General features: G+C 43.7%; 1 protein-coding gene across 1 annotated transcript; it reads left to right on the forward strand.

Moving 5' to 3' along the window:
• Nucleotides 1-14,998: 14,998 nt before the first annotated feature.
• Nucleotides 14,999-27,580, forward strand: LOC311056781 (protein POF1B-like; the record flags this gene model as incomplete). Its single annotated transcript, XM_084073587.1, has 11 exons — nucleotides 14,999-15,043; nucleotides 16,632-16,882; nucleotides 18,403-18,436; nucleotides 19,628-19,720; nucleotides 21,447-21,560; nucleotides 21,774-21,926; nucleotides 22,794-22,922; nucleotides 23,393-23,527; nucleotides 24,303-24,373; nucleotides 24,946-25,060; nucleotides 26,965-27,580. The coding sequence occupies 11 exons, from the start codon at nucleotides 14,999-15,001 to the stop codon at nucleotides 26,983-26,985; spliced, it is 1,161 nt and encodes a 386-aa protein (XP_083929713.1). The 3' UTR covers nucleotides 26,986-27,580.
• Nucleotides 27,581-27,902: the final 322 nt, after the last annotated feature.

Below are 27,902 nucleotides of genomic sequence, written 5' to 3' on the forward strand. Positions count from 1 at the left end.
GCAGTGGACTTATTCAGTACCTCCCCCCACGCAATGGCCCCCCACCCCAATGCATAACCCACAAATGTACGCAGGCCTACAATTCGGGCACAAGTCCTCTAGGGTCGAGGGACCCACATTCCCGAACTTCAATAAAGAAGACCCTCATGAATACACAATGCTTAAGATGGCCCTGTCAAACCTACTGTCCCCCTGGGAAACCGAAACATACAAGTATCATATCCTGCTAGATCACCTCAAACTACCCTCAGCACTCCATATAGCATTGGCTTATGCTCATGACCCCCAGCCTTATACCAAGGCCCTAGCAGCTCTAGACCAACAGTACGGCCAGCCTCACCACCTGGCTTTGAGAGAAATTACAGCTATAACTAGTCTCCCAAAGGTTCAACCCGGTGATTCCAAAGCCTTCCACGCCTTTGCGGTTAGGGTCCAGTCCTTGGTAGGAATGCTGCAGGCCATGGGGCAGAGCGAGGGCGCCGCCGAGCTCGCCTGTTCATCCCACGTGCAGCACCTTCTGAGTAAGCTCCCAGCCGACTTTGTAGCTAACTTCATTCGCCACACCCGTTCAACTCGGCCAGGAGCCCATTACACACTGGTTGACTTTGCCGTGTGGCTCCAATGTGAGGCCGAATGTCAGTCAGTAGCCGTTCAAGTCCAGAATCTGACTACTGATGCCCCTGTGCCACCCGGGAGATCAGCACCGAGGCCTGCCCCCTTTACAGCAACCATATTGCACGGTACCAGCCCTGACACCCCCCCATTACCCTCTACAAGTAAACAGAGAAAATCTAGAGCATGCCAGTACTGCAACTCCCCTGACCATTCAATAATCAATTGTAAAGAGTTTAAGGAGCTGACGACGGAAGACGCAACCATATGGATAAAACAGGAAAGGAGGTGCTGGAGATGTGCAGGACCTCACATGGCTAAGAGCTGTAACCTGAGAACACCATGCCCCCTGTGTAACAGGAAACATCTAGGTACCCTGCACCATGTTAATAACAGGGGGACAGAATCCAAGGTCCTATACGTAAATCCCCAGCCCAGCTCCCCCCAAGTCCTTCTAAAGGTGGTTAAGGTGACATTACGTAATCAACATCACACCTTGGATACTTACGCTATCCTTGACGACGGTTCCCAGCGTACAATGCTCCTACCAGCAGCACGTAAGCAACTTAGGCTTCAAGGAGACTTTGAACGGCTGCTCGTACGTACCATCAGACAACAAACTGAGGCATTAGATGGGGCTTCAGTTAGTTTTGAGATCTCATCTTCCTTTAATCCCCAGAAGACGTTCCCAATTACGAACGCATTCACCTCAGCCAAGTTGTCACTGGTGGAGCAGAGCTACCCAGTAGATAAACTCAAAACACGCTACCGCCATCTACAGGGCCTTCCTCTCCAGCCCTTTTCCAATGTGCAGCCCCTTCTCCTGATTGGAGCAGACAATTCTCACCTAATAACCCCAACCAAGAAAGTCTGCCTAGGGCCACCAGGGACACCCATAGCCCTCCATACCCAGCTAGGCTGGACCCTCCAAGGGCGAACCTTCTTCCAGGAGCATTCAGATGCGGCCCAAGCCCTCTTTACCTCAACTGGGGCCCCCTACGCAGAACTCAGTCGCCATGTCGAGAAATTATGGCAGTTGGATGTTCTCCCCTTTAAGAACGAGAAACTAATTACAAGATCAAAACAGGACAAAGAGGCCATGGATTTGCTGGAAACCAAAACCATCAGAGCGGAAGTTGATGGGCTTAAACGCTATGCAACACCCCTTATCCGTATCCCCAATGCTCCGAAGCTGCAATCCCCCCAAGACTCCGTCATGCCCCTCTTGCGCCAGACCGAACGCCGCCTTGCCCGAAAACCAGAATTGGCCCAAATCTACCGTCAAGAAATAGATAAGCTGGTACAGGCAGGCTATGTAAAGAAACTGACCACTGAGCAAATCTCTAAATCCCTAGAGTCCTGGTACATCCCCCACCACATTGTGGAGCATAATGGTAAACACCGCATAGTCTTTAACTGTTCATTCCCCTATCAAGGCCAAGTCCTGAACGAACAACTCCTCCCCGGCCCAGTGTTGGGTCCTTCAATGCTGGGTGTATTGCTCCGTTTTCGACAGCACAAAGTGGCCATCAGCGGTGATATTAAGTCAATGTTCCATCAGATTAGACTTCTACCTGAAGATAGACCACTCTTAAGATTCCTGTGGCGTGACCTCAGAAGAGAGAGTCCCCCCGACGTATACGAGTGGCAAGTCCTACCTTTTGGTACAACATGCAGCCCATGCTGCGCAATCCACGCTGTTCAGAGACATGCTCAATCCCACCAAGAGCCTAACAATGACATTGCAGCTACAGTCCTGGAATCTTTCTATGTAGACAATTGCCTACATTCACTCCCTTGCCCCCTAGAAGCCAAAGAACTGATCACGAAGTTGCGAGAGGTGCTATGCACTGGAGGCTTTGACCTCAGGCAGTGGGCCAGCAATACCCAATCTGTTGTAGACCACCTACCCCCAGAGGCTAGGGCTGACAGTACTGAGTGTTGGCTGAGCCAGGACCGAACCGACCCTACAGAGGGCACTCTCGGCTTAAGCTGGCACTTTATCTCAGACACTTTAAGCTACAAGCATAGACCAGTGCTGTATGACACTTTGACAATGAGGAACGTATACAAAGTACTTGCCACACAGTACGATCCCCTTGGATTTATATCACCTTTCACCGCTCGAGCCAAAGTCCTCCTCCAACAGCTCTGGATGAAAAGGAGAGAATGGGACGACCCGATATCCCCTGGAGAAATTCAGCAAGCATGGGTTGAGTGGGAGAACGAGCTCCATAACCTGGCCAATCTACACTACCCGAGATGGTATGAATTTAATGCCCCTTATCCTGTGAAGTTAAGACAACTACATATTTTCTGTGATGCCTCGGAAAGGGCGTATGGTTCTGTAGCCTATTTGAGGATGGAGGACGAGAAAGGGGGGGTTCATGTTTCATTCGTTATGGCCAGATCTCGAGTAGCTCCCAAACAACAGATCACCATTCCTCGCCTTGAACTGTCTGCGGCCCTCACTGGAGCTCAGATGGCTCAGCTCCTCCAGAGAGAGCTAACAATCCCTATTGACAAAACAGTGCTCTGGTCAGATTCCACTGTAGTCCTGACCTGGCTACAGTCAGTGTCATGCAGATACAAAGTCTTTGTTGCCAATCGCATCACTGAGATCCTAGAGCTCACCTCCCCCGACCAGTGGCACTATGTTGATTCAGGTAACAATCCTGCTGACGATATTACTCGGGGCAAACGACTCGATGAGCTGACCGGACCCAACCGATGGAACAGAGGTCCAGCATTCCTAGCTTTATCTTCAGATCAATGGCCTGCCTTACCACCTCACACCCCCGATCCAATCCCTGATTTACGCAAACCCCTGTTTTGTGGTCTCACACAGAGTAACATACCACCTGACCTCCCTGACCCTAGCCAATTTACCACCTGGCCAGACCTTGTAGAGGCCACCTACCAACACTTTCAGGACCCTGCTAAACACCCCCCCCTCTGGTTCCTTAGCATTCAATCGGGTCGATGCCGAAGCTCTCATTCTTTCTCAAGCTCAAGCAGTAAGCTTTCCAGATGACCTCAAGGCACTTAAGTCGGGTAAAGACCCCCCAACCCATAGTCGCCTCATTCCCCTTTCTCCACAGTTTGAGCCCAAGCTTAACCTTATCAGAGTTGGAGGCAGACTTCGGTTGGCAGCAGAGTTAGAACCAGGAGCAATGCATCCTATTGTGCTTGACCCCAAACATGCAGCCACCCAGCTGATAATAAAGGACTATGACACTCGCCTCTTACATCCTGGCCCAGAGAGGGTGTTTGCTGAGCTTAGACGTTCATACTGGATCCTTCGCGGACGTCAGGCCATTAAGCAGCATCAGTGGAACTGTGTGGAATGCAGGAAGTGGAGGGCAAAACCTACTGTACCCAAGATGGCTGATCTACCCTCTTCCAGGGTCCGCTTAACACAGCCCCCGTTCTGGTCGGGAGGCATGCGTTAATCCGACAGACCTTTTCTCCGACTATGTGGCATCCGCGTGCGGTTAGGGTTAGGGTGCGGGTTTGGTTCGGGTTTACTGTTTAATGTCGGAGCACTGCGCTGTCGGAGGAATGCGCTGTCGGACTAACGTATTGCACTGCGTTCTGGTCCACAGGGATGGACTGTTTTGGCCCACTACTCATAAAGGTTGGTCGCAAAACCGATAAAAGATGGGGGATCCTATTCAAATGCCTTACCACTCACTGCCTTCACATCGAAATCCTAACCAGCCTCGATACCGACAGTTTCTTGATGTCCCTGCGCCGTTTCACATCACGCAGAGGTCAACCTTTCGAAATTCTGTCCGACTGTGGAACGAACTTCAGAGGAGGAGCAAAGGAACTTAGCAATGCCTTTGCTGCAATGAGCCCAGCATTAAAGGAGCAACTGGGTAAGAGAAAAATCCTATTCAAGTTCAACCCCCCAAATGCCCCCCACTTCGGAGGTGTGTGGGAAAGAGAGGTGAGGTCAATCAAGACAGCACTGCGATCGACACTGGGAGCCCAAACTGTTACAGAGGAGGTGCTTAATACTGTTTTAATAGAAATAGAAGGAATCCTCAACTCAAAACCCCTTGGTTACGCTTCATCGGATCTGGCTGACCCTGACCCCGTGACCCCAAACCTTCTCCTCATGGGGCGGCGGGACGCCTCCCTTCCTCAGGCAGTGTACAACGACACCGAGCTCATTGGCCGCCGCAAGTGGAAGCACAGCCAGATCTTAGCCGACCACTTCTGGTCACGTTTTATCAAAGACTACTTACCAAACCTTCAAACCCGCCAGAAATGGCATAAAGACACAGCCAACCTGGAGGCATCCACCGTCGTTATGGTGGTGGACCCACAGTTGCCCAGAGGACTGTGGCCAATTGGAAGGGTGACTCGCCTCATGCCAAGCAACGACGGGCGCGTTCGTACAGCAGAAGTGGAGATCAAGGGCAAGACCTACATTAGACCTGTGGCCAGACTAGTGGCCCTTCCGGCAATGGCCGACCCTGAATCCCATTGCAGGCAAAAATAGTCATTCTTGAACACTGTTTGTTTCTTTTATTTGTTATTATTGTCATTCCTTTTGCGGAAGTTAGTAATGATCAAATCAATTGTATTTGATGGGGCGGCTGTACAAAATCCACCCCCTCTCAAGTTGAGAGTGGGTGGATTGGAGTTCACAAACTGATCATGTCACTTAGTGGTGGGCGGGGCCCAATCTGAGCTTAGTTTGGTTCAGCTGGGGTGGGCCTATATAAGCTCAGGTTGAACCAGCAGACAAACATTTTGTCTGTCTAGAGATTCACTGCAAGCAATCACAGCTATGTGAGCACTTCCGATGCATTATAAGTAAGTTTGTTTTCTGTTATTAGACTTATGTTCCTTGGTTTAATTTGTTTGATAGACACTTATGCTGACCTGTTTATGCTTTCTGTTTGTTTAAGTTACTGATTGTTTCTGTCTTTCACTCCTATTTTAGTTAAATCATCATCACCACCATATCATCATCATCATCACATGTGTTGTACCAACTGGCAATAAAACCACTTTCAACCTTCATTCCTGGTCCGGTCCTACTGCTCTTGTCGGCATACTGGTGTCGGGGTATAACTTAGCCATGCAGTGAACTCTAGCTAAAGACATTTTACACAAATCATCCATTCCAATGAATGGAAACTCATCAAGCAGTCCGTACCTGATGAGTTTGAAATCCTGGTTGAGGAGCTCAAGCCCTCCACGCAGTGGAAGCTGAAGAGTTATATCTCCACAAAAAGGGTTCTGGAGAGTCGCGAGGGGAGCGATGGTGCGGGGAAGGCCACCGCAGAGGCCACCGCAGAGGCCACCGATGGTGCGGGGAAGGCCACCGCAGAGGCCACCGCAGAGCAGCTTTTTGGAGAGGTCTGTATTCATCTGTGTGCGTGCGTGCGTGCGAGTGTCCATCTGACTGTCTGGTTGTCTGACTGCCTTTGTTTAATCCTCCACAGCCATCGTCAACCATCAAGCTCAGCGGCGAAGTATGTGACATACTCCAGCAGGTGCTGACTCCACTGATGCTGACTGAGTCAGCACCAGCAGGTGCTGACTCCACCCCCTTTCCGGATCCGGATGAAATACCCGAAGTTGACACCCTCGAGGAGGCTGTTACTTTTTTTGTCCGCGACATCCAAAGGTGTCGCGGACAAACTCAAAATGCTCCTCCCTGCTAGCACTATTCAGACAATCATAGAGGAATTTTAGAGAAGTCTGGCATGAAAATTGCACTTTCAAAGGTGCAAACCTAATCAGCACACTAAAATATGTATCTGAAAACATTTAAGGTTAGAAATAAGCAACTTGGTAACAACCATTCTGCACAGTGGCTGTCTCTCTCTCCCTTGGCCAGCGTGCGCCTGCAGGCTACAAACAATAACACAGCGCACCACGTGAGAGAGGTTGTACCGTGCCATAGCCTGAAGGGCTCAAGGCTGTTTTAGACATAAACTTCAAAATAAAATGACCGACAATGTCATTTCACTGGACCTTTAAGTGGTTAAACATGTGATAGTAGACTAGCATAACATCAAATAAACAATTTATGTGGGCTTAGCCTAGGCATGGTCACTGTGTACTATATATGTACTATATGTATATGATTGCAGATCACCAAGAAGCTATCAGGCCAAGCCAAGGGGACTGCCTTGTGGCTTACATCTGTGTGCAACAAAGTGTGCCAAATCCTCATCAGTGTGCTGACAAGTCAGGTAGGTCCCCCTCTTGACATAGCGGCTAACCTCATCCACACTTACAGAGAAGCTGGTGTGGCTCCGCCACGTCTACTGTATGTAGGGTAGAGAGAAGACAAAACTGAAACAAAGATTTGGTGGTTGGTCAGAACTGGTCCTCAAGCTCGACATATGCCACATTATGTGGCACCTGGCCCTGTGGTGTACAAAGGATTGATTGATTGATATCTTAATTGATCATGAAATAAAATACGTCACATACTGTACATACATCTGTAACATCTGATCCACCATAATCAACAGGATAACGCAAAAAAAGCTTACCTTTGCGCTCCTTTAGTATGAGGTGCGTAGGGAAGGGAACAGCTGAAACAGGAAGGTGTCCTTGGTACCACTGGAACAATGGTGGACCAGGAGATCACCAAGCTGGAGCCGGCCATGCACTGCAGAAGACGGAGAAGAGGAGAGCAGCAGTCCATCATCCTGATTGAACGCCTTCTGAACGAGCTGGCCGGGATAAAGGGCAAAGATTTCCTTGGTGTTCCTCTCTTGGACTACGAGAAGATGCTGACCATCTGGGAGGAACAAATGTGCAATGTTAAATGCATTCAGGGTGAGCAGGTTTGCTCCTGTACACTGAGACTGGGACCACCACTAAAGGGGTGTTATTCTACCAAACTACAGGGGCCAGTTGCACCACCTCACACTAACTTCAAACTTAGCCTAGTTGTAGCTTAAATGGCTTTTAAAAAAGCCATTTAACTCATTTAGCCGGGAAAGTATGTGTCATTTTTAGATTTCTTTGGCTATTCAAAAATAGCAGATATACAAGCTCATAGCGCGTCACCGAGTTCCGCGCTATGAGCTTGTAGATCTGCTATTTTTTGTTTTTTATGTTAAAATGTGTGCATATATATATTTTTAAAATACATATTCAAAGATTTGCACTCATTTTCACGATTTAAAAATAAATTGCATATCTACAAGTTCGTAGCGCGGCACTATGAGCTTGTATATCTGCTATTTTTGAATAGCCAAAGAAATCTAAAATGACAGAGATACTTTCCCGGATTGAATGTGTTTAAGCTATAACTAGGCTAAGTTTGAACTTAGTGTGAGGTGGTGCAACTGGCCCCAGGTGTGCAAGAAGGTCCACATCCAGAGCCGTCTGGGAGAAATGCGGGGCCCGGTGCGGAGTTGGCGAGCGCGCGCGTGCGTGCGTGGAGTACCCGCGCGCGCGCGATTTTTTTGCGGTTTCTGTCGGATATATCCGAGTTTTGGGTGGTTATTTGCGGTTATTTTTGCCCTCAAAACATTAAGTTTTTTCATTCCAGGTCAGTATGAAGCACTGTTAATCAGCAATATTGTATTATTGCTATTGTCCTGCAAACAGTGACACAGATTATCTTGCAAATGACCAAACACAATAAATGAACCTACTGTCACATTGATACTATCTTAAGGAACTAGCGCCAACAGCCTCAATTCCCAGCTGTAGCTCCTGGATGGCATTCACAGAACACAGAACCAAGACCGTGAAGCAGCATCACTAGCAATCAAACCTCCCTCACTGCTTAGCTACTCAGAGGACCTTGTTTTGTTCACTATGTCAACACCTACAGTGTCATGTTGCTTGGAAGGAAGCGTGTCCCCTCTTTTCAGCCACTTCTGTTTTGATATCAATCCTTTTTGATAACAACTCCTCCCTTATCTCCTCCTCCCAAGACAATCAAGGGTTGTATTTATACCTCGCCGTGCTCACCTGCTTTCGTGCAGAGAAACGCTGTGCACAAATGTGTGGGACTACTGCATTGAAGCATCGTTCATTCGTTTGCAAAGAATTAACCTACATTTCGAAGACACGATGAACAACGATACATTAATTCTGGTGGCCTTGGCCGACGAGGATTTTTCACCTCCGGAGAACCCCCCCGGCTCTACCCGCCCCGCCGACACCCCTCGGCCGCCGTCTCCGTTCAGCCATCATTCCATCATTCATAGCCCGGACTCCCATTGAATTCCATCATGGCCCGAGGACATCACCCAGACAACCGTCAACTCCCGCTTCTCAAACAAGCCTCCTCCCATCCCTCTGTCCGCTCTCCCGGGCCATATCCTCACACCCGCCACCGTTCCTCAACCACGGCTCCACCACCAATAAGGTCAGGTCCACCCATTCCCTCTATTTCAGATTAGACTGAGTTATTTAAATCTGCTCTGTTGGTGTCCTCCTCCCCTCCGGAGCCGTCGCACGGAGGTGATGTCAGACCCGGGGGTGCGTCGGTAGCTCTGACAGAGCCTGCCTCCGCAAGGAAGGCAACTTGCAAATCAACACCCCTACCAGCTGCGTTCCATTCTCATATTCACACTCAAACACACTAAGACGGACTAATTCGGAATATCCACTACCATTCACATCTTCAAGCTGAATTCACCTCTCATATGAACCACTTATCCACCCGCTAGTCTCAAAACGTGTCATCATCCAACCCTCTCTTCATTTCCGAATCTGGTTCCGTCATCACCCATAGTTGGTTCACCATCACATCACCTCCGCCTACCAGATTCTTGGTAGGTGGTCATCCCAAGCCTACCGTACAACTACAAGTTGACAGATGTAAAACACCTGGAGCCGTAGCTGCCCTCGAGGTGGACCTAAGCACACAGACTGAGGTCTATGCCACTGAGGACCCAGATCAGGCCTATGAGCCCTTTCTCTCGGGGTCATCTAATTTGGGATGAGGGAACATAGGGCTGAGGGAACATAGGGATGAGGGAACATAGGGCTGAGGGAACATAGGGCGGAGGGAACATAGGGTTGAGGGAACTTGAGTACGCTCCCGGGGGGGCTATCTAAAACATTTAGGACAGGTCGTAATAATGGATGCGTACATTTACATAGCCTACTTAGAACTATGGACTCCACAAAGCGATACGAGGCCACTTCTTAACGTCATCATGCATTAACACATACATGATGTGTTAATGCATGTGTACTAGAGTGCCCCACACGAAGCACTCTAGTTTAAGCCATTAATTTAGTTTGGTTCGGTTGTAATGACAGCCACGCACAGCACACGTTGTCCCTGAGCTCATTGTGACGTTAAGAAAAGCCGAGTCTTACTAACAAACGTTCTTGAGTCAAAATCGCTATGCGACCTGTGAAGCTGCAGCTACGTTCTGCTGGCAAATGTAAACACACTGAGCCGCTACTTCCTACTTCCGGTCCGTCCGCAGGATGTTTCCCACTCATCAGGAAACTACCCGCGGAAACAGGTGGATAAAACATTACATACAGAAATAGAATGAAAGCGCGAGAGATAGAAAGAGAGGCCGTGTCACGGCCATATAAGGACAGCAACAATATATATATATATATATATATATATATATATATATATATATATATAGGCTATATATATAGTATATCTTGTGGAGTACTATGCATTCTAGAAATATATAGCTTTAATATAAGGCTTTGTAATTTGAAATTTGTAAGTAAATATGGTAACTCATTTAGATGTAGGCCTACGTAGGTTTATGGTTTCCCAAGGACTATAGCCGTTTCACTCATGATGCAATTTCTCTATAACAGATACATACATGTGGCAGATAATCCCCACACCAAGAGAGTAAAAAAAAAAAAAGACGTTGGATTGATGTACTTTATTTAGACATGAGAGATGAGAAACAGCAGTCTGTGCCTTCACTTCTGCGCTCACTGGGTACATCGGATCCACACATGCCCGTACGCTAGCGTGCAACGGTACGCTACGTGACGGTAGCCCCGTCCACTCCCATGTTAAAAAAAAACGGAACGGTACTTCCGGTTTTAAACTTAACATGGGAGTGGATGGGGCCTCCGGTGTCCGTACGGCAACTTGACGGAGATGTGTGGATGCACCCACTGCGCTGTGCGCTCAGTGCGTTGACTCTCTCCCCAACCCTATATTTATGCACGACCAGCACAAACATTGTCGCATAGTTGATGACGTCTGTGTCCACAGGCGAACAACTATGTGAATGCCGCCACCTATAGGATCGGGGGTATATGCAAGTGTTCTCTGGTGCGCAAAGATCTTGGCCAATGTGGACCCAAATGCCCTGCGTGACCTCAAACAGATGGCACAATTCAAACACACAGGTATGATTGTGGTCCCATGGTAAATACTGGTGTGATCTCAAGTCTACAAAGACTGTGTGAAAATTCATTCAACATAACAGGCAAATGAAGACTACTAGATGAAGTGTAATATCAGTCAATTTATTTTTGTTTGTTTGATTTTGTATTTACTTCTAGGATTTTTGGAAGTATTCCACAATTCCATGCTGAAATACAGTCCTAAAAGAATCCACTTCTTTTATGACTCCCATGTTGGCCCGTACCATGCTAGCAGTCATGGATCACAACGTGAATGTTGGGAGACAGCCGGCGAAAACTAAGAAAGGTACATTTTCAAAAGAGTATTACCATTTTAGGAAATACGCTACAGAATTGTTATTCTTGCATATTTTACATGCATGTTGGTATGACCATGAGTAATTGAAAATGCCATGACACAACCTTTTCCAAAATGTGTAGACTAAATATCTTTGGGTTATAAATGTAGCAGTTGGTGTAAAACTCAATGTCATTTCATTGTAAAATCTTTTGGATTTTGAAAAATGTATGATTCGAACTTGACTTTAATTTTTTTTCTGGAAATATTTACGGGGCCAGAGCTCAGCTCTGGACCTGTTTTATTATTCGCTTTATTCTGTCACTTCTGCCACTTTTCGCAGTTCTGGCTGAACCGCGCTGTCGCTTTTTACGAAACTCGGATATATGGTAGATGGTCATGAAAAACGATCAAGAAATAATTCTCACAATCTTTCGTACAAAGGTGGCGCTATAGCACTCAATTGAAAATGGCAACTTTGAACAAGTACAACTCATGCCCTGTTTGACCTACAGCCATGAAACTTGGATACACATATGCGTCTCCTCATGCTGAACAACTTTCACCATCTGACTTTTGACCTCTGACCTTTAGATCTCCCACCATTTTGAATTATATGAAAAACAGTCATTGGCTCCTAACTTCTGCATTTTTTCACTTATGGAAAATCCGTTGGAAATTTTTGTAGGCAGTGGTCCAAAGTTCAAGTGTCAAACGTTTCGTGCAGATTGCTCAAAAATCCCAGGAGGAGATAGATTTTAACTATTACAGTTTTATGAAAATTATTAATCTGTGCCTAAAACATACATGCAGACTCACATTTCTTTGAAACTTTGCAGAAATGTACAGGGTCATTCCAAATATCACTGAAACCAATCTTACTCCAATTGGCCAAAAGGGGGCGCTATAGCAATTTTTTGAAAAGGCAGACTTTAAACAGGCATAAGTCATGCCTCGTTTGGCCGAAAGGCGTGAAACTTGCTTACACATGTGCCTTGACTCATGAGGAACACACGTATCGATTTGACCATTAAGCTCCGCCCTTAGATTTTCCGCAATTTTGAGCAGTTTGAAAAATACTTGTTTTTGCCAGTTCTGGCTTAACCGTGCATATGCTTTTTACGAAACTCGGCCATATGGTAGATGCTCATGAAAAACTACCAAGAAATAATTCTCACACTCATTCGTCAAAGGGTGGCGCTATAGCACTCAATTGAAAGTGCCAACTTTGAACAGGTACAACTCATGCCCTGTTTGACCTACAACCATGAAACTTCGATACACACATGCGTCTCTTCATGCCCGACAACTTTTGTGGTCTGACTTTTGACCTCTGACCTTTAGATCGCCCACCATTTTGAATTATATGTAAAACAGTCATTGGCTCCTAACTTCTGCATTTTTTCACTTATGGAAAATCCGTTGGAAATTTTTGTAGGCAGTGGTCCAAAGTTCAAGTGTTAAACGTTTCGTGCAGATTGCTCAAAAATCCCAGGAGGAGATAGATTTTAACTATTACAGTTTTATGAAAATTATTCATCTGTGCCTAAAACATACATGCAGACTCACATTTCTTTGAAACTTTGCAGAAATTTACAGGGTCATTCCAAATATCACTGAAACCAATCTCACTCCAATTGGCCAAAAGGGGGCGCTATAGCAATTTTTTGAAAAGGCAGACTTTAAACAGGCATAAGTCATGCCTTGTTTGGCCGAAAGTCGTGAAACTTGCTTACACATGTGCCTTGACTCATGAGGAACACACGTATCGATTTGACCATTAAGCTCCGTCCTTAGATGGTCCGCAATTTTGAGCAGTTTGAAAAACACTTAAACCCAGGATTTTTCAGCTATTTGCGTGAAACTGTATCATCTGTGTGATCTCCTTTTTCACAGTTACTTGTCTGTTGGGCCAATGGCGTCTCCCTTAAATGAATGCCTCACAATCTCAAGGTCGCCAGTTCAAGCCTCACTTAGTCTCTTCTCTCTCTCTCTCTTTCTTTCTCTCTCTCTCTCTCTCTCTCTACCGTAGACATACTGGCAGCTGTTCAGTATCAATTGGTTCGTGGAAGTTTAATATGTGGCTCCAGTGTTGCTTGCAAAGCATCAAACTGGGCCACTGACATCCTAAAATAAACTTTGAAACGGTCGGGATAATGCCACAGCTTCTTCAACAACATGTGAAAATCTCCTTCTTGTTTATGGAATGATAGGATGAACCCAACAATATTGTCTTTTCCTTTTAATTTTTTTCACAAGTGACATAACCAAAAGATCATGACCTTTTTTTTTGTTCTGCGAAAATATTGCAACATCAGACTCAGTGTGCAAGGATGTTGTGCGTGACGTTTTTTTTTTTTTGCATTTTTCGAATTAATAAAACGCAACAAAAAAAACGCACCAGTCTGCAAGGACCTTAAGTGTGTGAAACTTCAGTCGGTCTGGGTGGGGGTGTGTGTATGCGTGCGTGCGTGCGTACATGTGTGTTTGAACTTCAGTCAGTCTGGGTGTGTCTGGCTGTACTTCACTGTAATGACCTATCATCATAAACCATACCTGAACACGCTAGGACAGCTACAAGGGAGTGGCTGTGTGTGTGAGAGAGACTCCCTTTAGGACCACAATGGAAATTAGTCCCCTGGACTTTTTTTTATGTTATCCTTTATAGCCTTCATGTCTTACTGCACCACGTGATGTTTACATTTCTGACTAATAAAGTATTCAATCAATCAGAAAAAAAGTAGTTTGGCAAGGGCTCTCAACCTCTGACTGTCTTATACCAATCCCATTGATATTAAGGTGCACCCTGTCTTCCACCCTGAGCCATCTCACACTAGCAACGTGTGTTGGAATTAGATGGGTGATGTAGCCTGGCTCCACCCCCTGAATCGATTGCCTCGCCGCATTCAGGGTCTGGTGACCAGTGTTGGGAAAGTTCACTTAAAATATGAACTAGTTCAAAGTTCAGTTCACAAATTTTAAAATGAACTAGTTGAAAGTTCAGTTCATAATTCAAAATTTTGAACTAAAGTTCATGGTTCAAAAAATGAACTAGTTCAGTTCTTTTTCGTTCTTTTTTTTTCAATATGTATTAGTGCTGTCAGGCGATTAAAATTTTGAATCGCGATTAATCGCATGATTTGTGTAGTTAATCGTGCGATGATTCGCATATTAATCATATATTAATCGCATATTTTTTATTGGCTCAAACTTGAATGATGAACTGAAAAGCAGTGCATTGTATTGTATATGGAGCAGGATGCATCCAAATATATTATTTATTATTATTACTATACTTTTATTATTTATCCAATTCATTATAAAACCAATGTTATTTATTTAATTTTCTTATACATTATATCCTCTCTGGTGTACATACACAAAGCACCCTATATTTATTATTTCCAGTGGTGTAAAGTAACTAAGCACATTTATTCAAGTACTGTACTTTATTTTTAATTATTTCAAAACTTTAGTAGTTACTTTGTAGATTTTACAAATACATGAATCACTTCAGCCCTATTTAAGTTGTGGCTATTGGAAAATAGCCGATCTACAAGCTCACAACAGGTCACGGTGCAACACAGTGAGCTTGTAGATCTGCTATTTTCTAAAGATTTTCATTCATCTTGGGGGGGGCTGGGGGCTTGTCAAAGTGAGTGTATGACACTGTTAACATCAAAAGCCAGGTGCAGAAGTCCACTTTTAATGCCAAAATAAAGTCGGGTCGGACGTCCAGACTACAATATGACGGTCATTCAGAGGTTCGGGGGCCGGGGCTACCGTCCTAAAGTCGGCTGTTAGGCTACGGTGCTACGACGCATCAGCCACGTTGTTGTTGTGACATGATCCCAAACTCATTTCGCCGTTCCGCGGTGTTTACTTATTAATTCAGCCCAGCTTCAAGTTAATTTTGTCGGCAGTGAAGCCAAGGAAACAACACCGATACTTTGGAAGAGACACAATTCAACTTCCAAATGCTTGTGGCCGGGAAATGAGCTTCGCAGAGCGGATAAGGTGTCAGCTCTTCGCCCTGGCCGAGTGGCCGTAACTGTCTGTGCTGCTCTGACTAGTCAGCGCTGCGCATATGAATGTTAGACATAGCCTTGCTTTTCTCTTTTTTTGGCTGATGGTGCGTTCAAGACGCCTCGGAAACACAGAATAGGATGAAATACAACATGACAAACCGATGTAACCATGGAAATTTGGGACACTCTTGAACGAAGTTGAACGAAGAGAGAACGCCGTTCACAAACGCCAGAATGAACGCGTTCACGATAACGTTCATCTATCGGATATACAGTACGTTCAGTTCACGTTCGCCCAAAATATGAACGAGTTCATGAACGATCGTTCATTGAACGCGTTCAGGCACAACACTGCTGGTGACGGTGTCGAAGGCGGGGGTTTCTCGGTTGAAAATCTGCACGACGAATCGGGATCGGGATAATCCAATATGAACCAATCGCCAAAGAGTCCAACTTTGGCCATGCCCCCACCTCAGAAAATGTCTGCACTGAGAGGGCTTTCAGACTGAATAATGGAGTGAAACGAAATGAAAATTCAGGCTGAGTGTCAGGCTATGGGGTGATGGGCTTTAGGCGGAGAAGTAGTCGTCGTATCAGTTTGTTTTGGGAGGTACTGAAGCTTTTGGGAGGTACTCAGATTTTGGTGATAGCTGTCTATAGACCCCTTAAAAGACAATGTCACACTGGCTCCAAACGTCATACTGCCTCCAAATGAAACCCATTCTGTCAGGTCTCGCTAGGACACTCCTCACTAGCCAACACACAGGAGGAGGTTGAGACATCTCTGTCATTTAAGCATCTCTGTCATTTAAGTTTCTATAGAAAAAATCCAGATCTACAAACTCGTAGCACGGCACCGAGTGCTGCGCTATGCTCTGCTATTTTTGAATAGCCAAAGCAAATGTGTACAAATATTATAATGTTTTTCTAAGTGGACATTTGTAACTCAAATATTTGCTTCTCGGGGTCCCTGGAACTAAATGTTTTACAAATGTTCGCTTAAAAAAATATTAACAACACATTTTTCAAAAATAGCATATCTACAAGCTCGTAGTGCCGCGCTACAATCTTGTAGATCTGCTATTTTTGAATAGCCAGAGAAATCTTAAAATGACACAAATGATGCTTTCCTGGTCTTAAAGGGTTAACAAATGTGCGTACAGAAACAATTCCGTTGCTTTAACCAAAATTATTCATTAATCTCACCGTTAAGCTAGTGCTGTAATTTACATTTCTAGTAAATATTGTTATTCAAGGCAAACAATGTGTGCTTTTATTTTTTATATTCTTTATTTCCACTATGAACTTGCTCTGTAAATAAACCTGTTTACACTTCTCTCTCTCTCCACTAGGTGGTGCTAGACGAGCACCAGGAGGAGCAGGAGTCTGAGGAGGTGGTGGAGGTGGAGGAGGTGGAGATCGTCAGCGTGGTGAAGCCCGCCGTCCTGCACAGGGTGATGGAGCGGCGGGCGGAGGCGGCCATAGCGCCCCCTCTGGACAAGATGGACACGCGCTTCTTCGGGGAGCTGCTGGCCGAGGTTTACCGCAAGAACTGTGACCTGCACTCCATCATCTCTGAGCACGTTAGCAAGATACAAGGACGGTAAGATGGATGATAGTAATAAGAGCTAACGAGGACTCAAAGGATTTGCATACTTTGGCTTATGCGATGTGTACAGTGGTGTGAAGTAGCTAAGTACATTTACTCAAGTACAATTTTGAGGTATTTTTTACTTTACTGGAATGTTTTCAATTTTCAGTACTTTCTACTCCACTACATCTCAGAGGCTAATATTGTACTTTTACTCCACTACAATGATTTGAAAACTTTAGTTACTGGTTACTTTAGGGATGTGCCTATACACTAATTTCACCAAACGATACGATACGATATTTGGCTCACAACTTCGATACGATTTCGATACGATACACACTTTTTTTATTATGAAAATACATGGGGGAGAAAAAAAGCAAATGCAAACAAATAATTCTGTTTTTGCATTATTCAGACATGCAAACTTGTAGCTTTTCAGCTACAATAGCCGTTTTGAATCCAAATAGGGCAATAGTGTGACACCTCACCCGAAAAAACAACAACATGTTGTCACCCTTTTCACCTCGGGGCTGTTTGCATGCCTGATTATTATGATTGTAAAAAAAAAAATCAAAACGATATTTTTTTTTCCAAAACGATACATATCGTCACGAAAACGTATCGCGATATATCGCGGGACGATATATCGGCACACCCCTACTTTGTAGATATTGATTATTATTACAAAACATACATTAACCACTTCAACCCCGTATACATTTCGGCCATTTGGTCTGGCGTCGTCGCGGTGCAATGCTGTTTTCCTCACAGACTTTGCGCTTCAAGATAAGACCAGCTTCAAGCTGGACATCTACAGGTGATTTAGTCGACTAATATGTATCTTGGCGACGTCGTGATGGCGTCGTAATGCCTGGCTTATAAATAGCTGCATGCCTAAAACTATACGATCTACAAGCTCGTAGATTGCTGCTTCTTAACCACTTTAACCCTATGCGGTTGACCGGTAGTCCGAGTATTCGTCTATTTCGAGCATAACATGACTTGTCTTAGTTCTACTGGATCTCTTCTCCACTATAGTCCCTCCCTAACATTTTAGTCTAGTTTTACATGAGGAAATTGACAATTTATTTAGTCATAGTTTTAGTCATCGAAAGAATATTTTTCATCGCAGTTTTAGTCGCTAAAATTAACACATGATCTACAAGCTCACAATGGGTGTGATGTGTTGTGAGCTTGTAGATCGGATATTTTGGTTGCAGCTCTAGCAGAGTAGCTGTAGCACGCAGCCAGGTGAAACAAATGGCTGTCTCCTCACTCCATGTGGAGAGACACAACAACTCCTTTTACAAAAAATATAATCCTGTTCTTAAAGTACATTATGTGAATGATGGACACGTAATGAGCACTGAAGACACACACGCACACGCACACACACACACACACACACACACACACACACACACACACACACACACACACACACACACACACACACACACACACACACACACACACACACACACACCCTGTCCCTCCCATCTCGTTCATTGTGTGTTTTCCTCTGACAGGAAGCACCAGCTGGACCCCGGTGTCGACTTCAAGGTAACACTGCTACACAATATACACATCACATTTTACAATGTAGGCATTTGTCAGGCAGAAATGTCCAAAACTGTTACTTTTTGAGGAATGTAAAAACAAATATTATAATAATCGTGTGTTCCAATTGGATCTGCAACAACAACAACAAGAAAAGAGAGAGTTTTGTCAACATCTGATGTCAACATGTTATGTCAGGTTATGAGCATGACATCTAATGTCAACATTATTCTGAGCATGCAGAAGCATGCACAGTCTGTACAAAGATTATTTTAAGCTGCATTTCTTGAAACCCTGCCATGAGCTTCAATATCACATCAATCATCTTGAATCTGTTTTGACTCTCCAGTTGGTTATGCCGTTATTCCACTGGCAAACCTTCAACATATATTGCCCTATTGTTCCAACACTTTCTCATCAACATTTACAATGTAGGCATTTAGCAGACACTCTGAGATGAGAGTGGCTTACAATAATCAAGGTAAACACATACATAGAATGCAGAGAGACAGTGTAGTGCCTCAGTAAAGTAGGTTCACAGGTAAAGTAACAATGAACCTTTGTGTGTTTGTTTGTTTATTTATTTATTTTCACTTACAAGAACATGATGAAGGAGAATGCCTAAAAACCCTCCAGCGGCTTGAGAAGTGGCATTCTCCGGGAATATTTGTACATTCATAGGATAAAATGACATCAATGTGGAATATACACATCTATTACAAATTAAACATTTATAGACATGTCATACAGATGAAGAAACACAACAAAAAATACCAATATCGACAATATAACAAAGAAAGAAACAACAAAGTAAACTTCTATGGAAAATATTATATTATATTAGGCAGACCATATGGAAAGTATTTGGTGGTTAAGAGAAGCAATTTCAGAACCTTCTTGAATTGGTGACCTAGCATCAGCCTGAGCAGTATTCTATCAAAATAATCATCTTTACATTGAACCTATTAACAACGAACCTAGCATCTGTCTAAATAACCTGGCTGCTATCTACAGAGATCTAACATTGTGGTCATGAAAAACAAGCCTAAGTAACACGTGTTCACCTTATTTGACCTAGTTTAGTTGGTAGAATTTGACCGTGACACCTGAATGCAGCAGAATAATTTGACTCATCAGTCAAATAAACTAATATCACAGTACAATGTGTTTCAATTAAGTCTGTCTGTCTCTCAGACTCGTCTAACGGCAGACAGGTCGATGCGCCTCTTGTTGTCCACATTCAGCAGCCTGAGAGAAGAACTGTCTCACCTCACTGGTGACCTGAAGGTGAGCTTCATACATGACATCACATCACATCATGCTGTGAAGACATGTTTTACATTTCCATCTCATCCAAACTCTCCCTCCTGTTTTTCAACGACAATAAAACGAGAAATAATACCACCACCTCACATGACAAAAATGTGTGTGTGCTCCTAGACTAAGCCCTTAAATAGCAGAGTCAATAACAGATCAATGCTGTTGTCAAAGGAGTTTTCGTCCAAGTTTTCGACAAGTTGCCACAAAATCGAATCCTTTCTATCAACCAGCAGCTCTGTCTGTCTGTCTGGAAAAAGTCATCCATGCCCTCATTTCCCCCAGGGGGGTCCCCAGATGATCAGCTTAATGTGCAACATTGTTTTGTCACTCAACAGTAAACAAACCATACAGTATAAGTGTATACAGGGTATCTGCACATTTCTAAAGTTACAATTTAAGGACTTAAGACCTGTTTAGCCCTACTAGACCATACCCGTAGGGGAATATGAGCACCCAACGTGTGCAGTTTGGCTTATGCGCTGAGAACAGACAGTATCAGGGATCGAAAGTGAGTTTGTACTGTGTAGTGGAGTGGTTCGCAAACGTTTTTATGTCAAGGACCCCCAAATTGACAGTTGTTAGCCCGCGGACCCCCATTTGAAAAGATATGCCAGGGACCCCCATAAGAGCGTTTTTTTTTTTACGGCTCTAGCAGTGAATCTCAACCATTTTAATTTCAAGGACCCCCAGTTTGACATGCATTAGGGCTATGGACCCCCATTTAATGGCATTTCTATGTCTTGGACCCCAAGTTTAAAAACATTGTGAAAATAGCCGAACTACAAGCTCACAACGCCTCGCACTGCGAGGCGCTGTGAGCAATATTTATCTGTGAAGCCAAGTCAAGCTAAATGTAATGCCTACAACTCCAAGTGCTTGTCAGGGTGGGGGGGGGGTCCCCAGTTCAAATAGGATAGTTTTGGGGGGTCACAGGCTGAAAAGAGAAACCTTGCTTGCTGCTGCTAGACCCACAGTGGGGCGCCAGTCACTCCCAGTTTGGCTTCCCTTCACTGGCTTCCTGTGAAAAACAGAATTGATTTGAAAATGTCACTATTTGTTTTTTAAAGCCCAACATGGGCTGGTACCACCGTATATATATTTGAGCTGCTTCGCCCCATCCCAACACCACCAGGCTTAGATCAGCAGATTAGCAGCTCCTCAAAGTCCCATGCACCCATTTGAAAGGTTACCGTGCCTTTTCGGTCGCTGCTCCAACATTGTGGAACTCTTTTGGTTAGGTTTTTTTATTGATCGAATGATTGAATACTTTATTAGTCAGAAATGTAAACAGCAAGAGGTATAGTCAGACATGAACGCTAAAAGGATAACACAAAATATCCTGGGGACTTGTTTCTGCACCTTCTTTGGATTATTTAAAAAAAAAAGATTACTTAAAACACACCTGTTCTCCCTTTGGCCTTTTCAAAAATCTCTTGCCTTTATGGAGAAATGTTTGGACACTTTTTTTAAACTCCGATGTGTTTTAGACTCAGCTATTGGCACTGTATGCACTGTATTTCAATGTCTTTGTCTGTTGTCTTGCTGTGCAGTACTTTGGTCAGCCTTTGGTTGTTTTGAAATGTGCTTAATAGATAAAATTGACTCTCTCTCTGTCTCTGTCTCTCTCTTTGTCTGTCTGTCTGTCTCTCTCTCTCTCTCTCGCTCTCTGTCTCTCTGTCTGTCTGTGTCTCAGCGTTTAGAGAGTGACAAGGAGTCTCTAGAGAGAGATCTCAGTTTTAAGTCTGATCAGGCGGTGCAGTATGATCGTCTCCTAGAGGCCCTACGAGAGAACAACAGGCAGCTGCAGGTACCGTGTGTGTGTGTGTGTGTGTGTGTGTGTGTGTGTGTGTGTGTGTGTGTGTGTGTGTGTGTGTGTGTGTGTGTGTGTGTGTGTGTGTGTGTGTGTGTGTGTGTGTGTGCGCGCGCGCGAACTGTCCGATCTAAACTGTAAAAAGCATCATAATTCATACTGTCATGCTAATACATATAAAAGTGAAATTGTGTGTGTGCGTGTGTGCAGACGTCTCTGAAGGACAGCAGTGCGTCGTTAAGGTCGTTAGAGACAGATTTAATGAGCTGCCGATCGAACGATTCTGGACGAGAATTTAAGATCAAAGAACTGGAGGGAACCGTCCGCACGATGGAGAGAGACAACAATCTACTGAGGCAGAAGGTACCTGTTTGTCTGTCTGTCTGTCTGTCTGTCTAACTCAGGGGAGGGCCACTATTATTTCCACACTCCCTCCAGAGGGCAACATTGGATATACTGTCAGGCAGACACCTCTTATCTCCATATTCAAACTTTTTAAAATGCCATTCTCTGTCACACAAAAGTAGCAAAAATAGCCTATCTACAATTATATTTTATTTTTGCTATTTTTAATTGGAATCCAGATTTTTTTTTGCTATTTTGGAATTGGAATCCTGAAAAGTAACATTTTAATTTAATTTCAAATGCATTTAGTTATACTTATGTTAACCTTATGAACTTAAATACAAATACATTGGACGTAAAAAAGACAATAGTATTTTAATACTAGTCATTAAGTTACTAATATAGACTGAAGTAATTAAAGCGGGTCATGTTTGTATGTTTGGAATTGTGACAGCTGAAATCAATAATATATCAGTATTCCGACTCAATGGTCGTTGGTCAAGCATGGCACACATGCAGGACGTTGAGTGAACTGAAACTAAACTAGTTTACCCTTAAAGAAATGACTTATTTTCTATCAATTACACGTCGCGTTCCTGAGCCAATAAGTCGATGACCGGGTCATCGGTAAATAGCAGACTCGGTAGGAAACTCTTTGAGTCTCCTACTCTGCCGGTCATCAAATTATTGGCTCAGGAATGCGACAAGAACTTCTCCATGAATTGACTTGAAAAGACTTCATGGGATGTGATAGAAAATAAGTTTTAAGTCGGTGAACTACTCCTTTAACACATGCAGACACAAACGTTAATACATCAATACATCAACCCACATACTCAGCTGTGCTCCTCATCCCACAAATTCATTCAATTGTCTACATTGTAGTTGTCCAGTGCGTCCAGCGCTTCGAGCAGCAACTCTCTCCTGGTGAAAACTGAAGCTCTGAGGCGACAGTATGAAGAGCAACTGAACAGCATCAAGACGGACAGAAACACTGAAGTGCAACGTCTACAGGTAATGCACGACGCCGATGAATGAAACGGAAATGAGTCACCATTGTTTCACATCAAACTATTCATTTGGTGAGATGCCTCCTTCATTGAATTAACGCACATTAATTGCACCAAATAAACGCTCCCGGTGTGTACGGACCTTAAGATGATCTTAGTAGCCGTGAAGATTTACAATGAAATAAAATTGTCACTCTACTCGTTCAATAGTCTTAATTATCTGTGAAGTAACAACAGTTCATTACAGAAAGGACTCTATCTGACATGCTTACTGTGTTATCTTCTTATTCATTTTGTCCTGCATAATGCAAAGCTTATGTAGAGGCTGTATGCTGTTGCATTGTTCTTCATTTTTCTCTCTCTCTCTCTCTCTCTCTCTCTCTCTCTCTCTCTCTCTCTCTCTCTCTCTCTCTATCTCTATCTCTATCTCTATCTCTCTGTCTCTCGCTCTCTATCTCTATGTCTCTCTCTCAGTCTCAGGTGTCCAGACTCCAGTTGGAGGTAAAGTCATGTGATCGTTCTTCTTCAGATAAATCTCTTCAGCTGAAGATCTCTGAACTTCTGTCCATGTTGGAGCAACGACAGACCATAATATCCACCCAGGAGGAGGTCAGTAATCAATATACGTCACTTTGCAAAGTCTACAGTGGCCCATCTGGGACAAAAACATAAAATACACGAGTCCCACTGTTTTTTAGCTGCGGTTGATTCAGGATGGAGTTATGAATTGTTTCTACTGTACCACTCGTCCTATGATATCATAAAATCATAGGCAGAATTCTCCTTTAAAAGTAACTCTTGTGAGCTGTGCTGGGCTTCATCAATCATCAAGGCCAATTTGCATTGACGTTCTCCTCCTTTCACCAATACATCCAAAGATAGTGTGAATACTTCCACGGCAACCTCTCTGTCTTCTCTCAATCTCTGCCATGTCTCACAGGTGCAACAAGTTAATGTAATAAAAACAAGACCAGTAATACCGTCAGCTGTGTGTCACACCAAAAGTGGTGACCCATTCAATAGAATGATTGCGCAGACAAGATGAGCTTGTCCCTTTATCAGGAAACGGCGCACATTAGTTCACCATTAATCAATAATTAAAGGAGCACTTCACCCATCTTCAACCTTATCTTCATATAATTGGTCCTCACTATTGCTCATTATAAGATGGCACCATTTCTGTCTACTCACTCTGTGTCTCATTGGTGGTTTGTGGACAGTTCAGAAACCTGGCTACCAGTGACATCATCGATGGGGGAATCCAAGCTAATAGAAACTGCAGCCTTTCCATTCCTGGAAAGTTAGCATGCTATAATGGAATCTATAATGGAAACTAATAATATCAAAACATGTAAATCTTGTTTGACCTCTGTGTGACCTTTAGGAGATCAAGAGACTGAAGCAGGAGAGAACCGACAGCTCCAAGAGTGTTACCAAGACAACCATCACTAAGAGGTAAACATCCCATAATTTCTCTGTCTTTTCTTTCTTTACTTATATCTTTAGTTTTTTTGTGTTATCGACTGTCATTGTGTAGGTATCTGTTTTTAAGTGGTTATTTGTTATCTTGTTTTTTTCTGTGTCAGCCCTTCGGCCATAGGCGGTGGGTAATGAAGGCTAGGGTAGGCTAAGCCTTCCGAAATGTTATGCTGGGAAATTCTGGGAATTAATAATAAATCAGTAAAATCAGGCAGAAATATGAATTAAAAAACCTAACCCTAATCTAACCCTAACCCTAACCTTATAACCGAAATAAAGTAACCAAAAACTTCGCGGCCGATCCCCAGCCGCGGCCGATCCCCAGCCTTCCCAATTGTCGAGCTCACCCGCCACCTATGCCTTCGGGCTGTTGTATTCTTTTAAAAAAAGTGTAGATAAAATATGAATCCCTTTTGAAAACGGTAATGAGCTGTGTGTGTGTGTGTGTGTGTGTGTGTGTGTGTGTGTGTGTGTGTGTGTGTGTGTGTGTGTGTGTGTGTGTGTGTGTGTGTGTGTGTGTGTGTGTGTGTGTGTGTACATGTGTGTAGGTACAGGAACCAGTATCCCATCCTGGGTCTCCTAGGTGACGACTATCTGGCCACGTCTCCCATCAGGGACGAGAAAACCATCGTCATCGAGAGGACCGGAGAAATGATCAAACAGGTGAAGCCACCCCCACCTGCTGGAGAATAACACATACACAATATAACATCTTTCTTCATTTTATAGTAGGATAGCAGGACAGAGAAACGTGTTGTTCTTTACAAATCAAGACTCAACAGCCTAACAATGAATAATGATATAGTGCTGTAAAAAAGGATGTTTTAAACATTGAATCGAATTGTGACCTTAAGATCAAAAGTGGAATTGAATCCTGGATAAGGCGAATCGTGACTCCTATAAAACAACAATCTGAAATAGAGGTGGAATCAAACTTGAAGTCAATCAAACTAATAGATTATAAAAAAACAAATAGCTTTTAATAAACTAATGGAGTATCATAACTGTGGTCCAGTAAAGCTACAACAGTGAAACATTTCATTCTGGCATGACTGTTTTGGGCCAAATTGCGAATGATTTTTCAGCCGAGTTAGTAGATCTGCTATATTTGTGCACAGGGGCGTGCTGGGACCAAAATTCAGTTCTGGGATTTTCTAAAATGTTTCAATTAAAAAAAAAAAAAAATGCTGCAGTTGTCTTGGGTGGCCCACCGGCCGTCTGGCGGCCCGTAAATGGCGCGGCCGTTCTGGAATTTTCCCAAATTTCCCAGTGGCCAGCACGTCCCTGTTTGTGCACGACACCATTTAAAGGAGCGCTTTACTCCTTTTCAACATTATCTTCATATCGTACGTGTCGTCTCTGTCAGGATTCAAATTCAAGAATAGCAAAAGTAGCAGATCTACAAGCTGGAAACACGGCGCAAATTCAAGCTTGTAGATCTGCTGCTTTTGAGGCTTTTGAGAACCCCCCAGACAGTTTTTGAGTTGCTTGATTCAGTATTTAAATATTTGATATTCTCATTATCAGACACACCCCCTTCCTATACAAACCCATTATAACTTCAAACTCCATTTTTAACATGTTAGATTCATCACAAACACCCGTCCTTGGTTCTGGTGACCCATCCTGCCCTCCTAATACGTGAGGGGCCGTGTTTTTTCGATTACTTTTTTTCATTTATTTCATTTTTTTTTTATTGTATCCATTTTTTCATTTTCCGAAACAAATCTTCAAAATAAATGAAAAAAGAAATTGAAAAAACACGGTCTCCTCACGTATTAGAAGGACAACATCAGTCACCAGAACCGAGGACGGATGTTTCCGATTAATCTAACATGGTTAAAATGGAGTTTGAAGTTACAAGGGTTTGTATAGGAAGGGGGCGTCTGGGGTGAAACACAAAAGCCTGAGTAGACGATAAAATGTCTCAACATTTTTTTGAAAGTGAAATATCCCTTCAACTCATTCACTGCCAAACTTATTTCTGGCTGCAAAAATACATAGTAAGAAAAAAGTACACAGGAGCCGAGATACAGGATTTTTAAGTAATAAGTTAACCAAGAAGTAAATGGAGCAGCAAATCTTCGGATCACGATATCTTGGGTTCTGTGTGAGAAAAACAAATCTTATCTTTTTTTTTGTTTTCTCAAAAAGTCGTTTTAGTAGTTCTTGGCAGTCTGGGCCTATGGGGAAAAAAGTCGTTAAAGTTGTTCTTGGCAGTAAATGAGTTAACATAAAACATGCTCTGAAAATGCACGCGGCCCACCCACCTGACCACTTGACACGTGTTTAGACGTGGTCAGGTGGGTGGGCCGCGAACGCTTTCAGGTTTCTAAAGTGGGCCCTGATCCAGAAAAGGTTTGTATTTGGTGTGATATTGATAATGAACATTTCATCCCCAGTCAATAAAATACGTTACATCTGGAAACTAGCATTTGAAAAAATCCTTTTCCCCCTAATGGTCTTATTGTTTTAACTGTGTGTGTGGGTGTGCGTGTGTGCGTGCGTGCGCGTGCGTGCCTTTATTGTGTAACAATAACATGTGTGTCTGTTTCGTTCCAAAACAGGAAGTGTTTACAACTCCTTAAAGAAACACCTCTTCTCTCCGACAGGAATGAACCAATCACAACCGCAGCAAGAGGATCTAGACCCCGCCTCTCCCTATAGGGGGCGGGCGGGGTCAGCTGGTGATTGGTTGAATTCTCTCAGTCCGTACTGTACTGTACATGGTGATTGGTGGTTTGAAATCCTCGCTTAAGACTCAAATGTGTCTGATTGGTTGCTTAGGGTTTTTGGAAATTAATATATTGATGCATGAATTTATCAACCAATGAGAAATCGACTTCTCTGTCGACCTAATCTGTTTAGTTTTTTTCCCCCTCTATTGTTATTAATGTTGTATTGTTGTTGTTGTTGTTGTGTGGAGGTGGAAAGTGTGGGTTTTTTGGGGGGGGGGGGGGGGGGGGGGTCAGTGGTGGGACAAAGTACAGAGCTAGCTAAGGCAGTGGTTCTCAAACTGTTGGCCGGGACCCCCTAAGGTGGTCCACAGATGATTAGCTTAATGTGCAACATTGTTTCCTCAGTCAACAGTAAACAAACCAACATACAGCATACGTGTATACAGGGTATCTGCACATTTCTAAAGTGACAATTAATAAAGGTCTTAAAAGTCTTTTAATACCTTGTAAATGAAGAATAAATAAATAAAAACAAGACCATTACTGCATCATAAGTAGTCAACACACTATACTATAAAAACATTGGCCAAATGTTACATAAGAAAGAGGTAACAATTTAGAAAATAGCCGATCTACAAGCTTACAATGCCTCAGCTATTTTCACATGTATCTGTGGAACAACATGTAATGCCTCAACTCCTACAATTCCAAGTGCTAGTCAGGGTGGGGGGTTCCCAGTTCAAATATGATTATTTTGGGGGGTCCCCAGTTCAAATATTTGTATTTTGGGGGGGGTTGTGGCATCAAAGGTTTGAGAACCGCTGAGC

Source organism: Gymnoscopelus microlampas, assembly GCF_963454915.1.
Source record: "Gymnoscopelus microlampas genome assembly, chromosome: 12".
Classification (NCBI taxonomy): domain Eukaryota; kingdom Metazoa; phylum Chordata; class Actinopteri; order Myctophiformes; family Myctophidae; genus Gymnoscopelus; species Gymnoscopelus microlampas.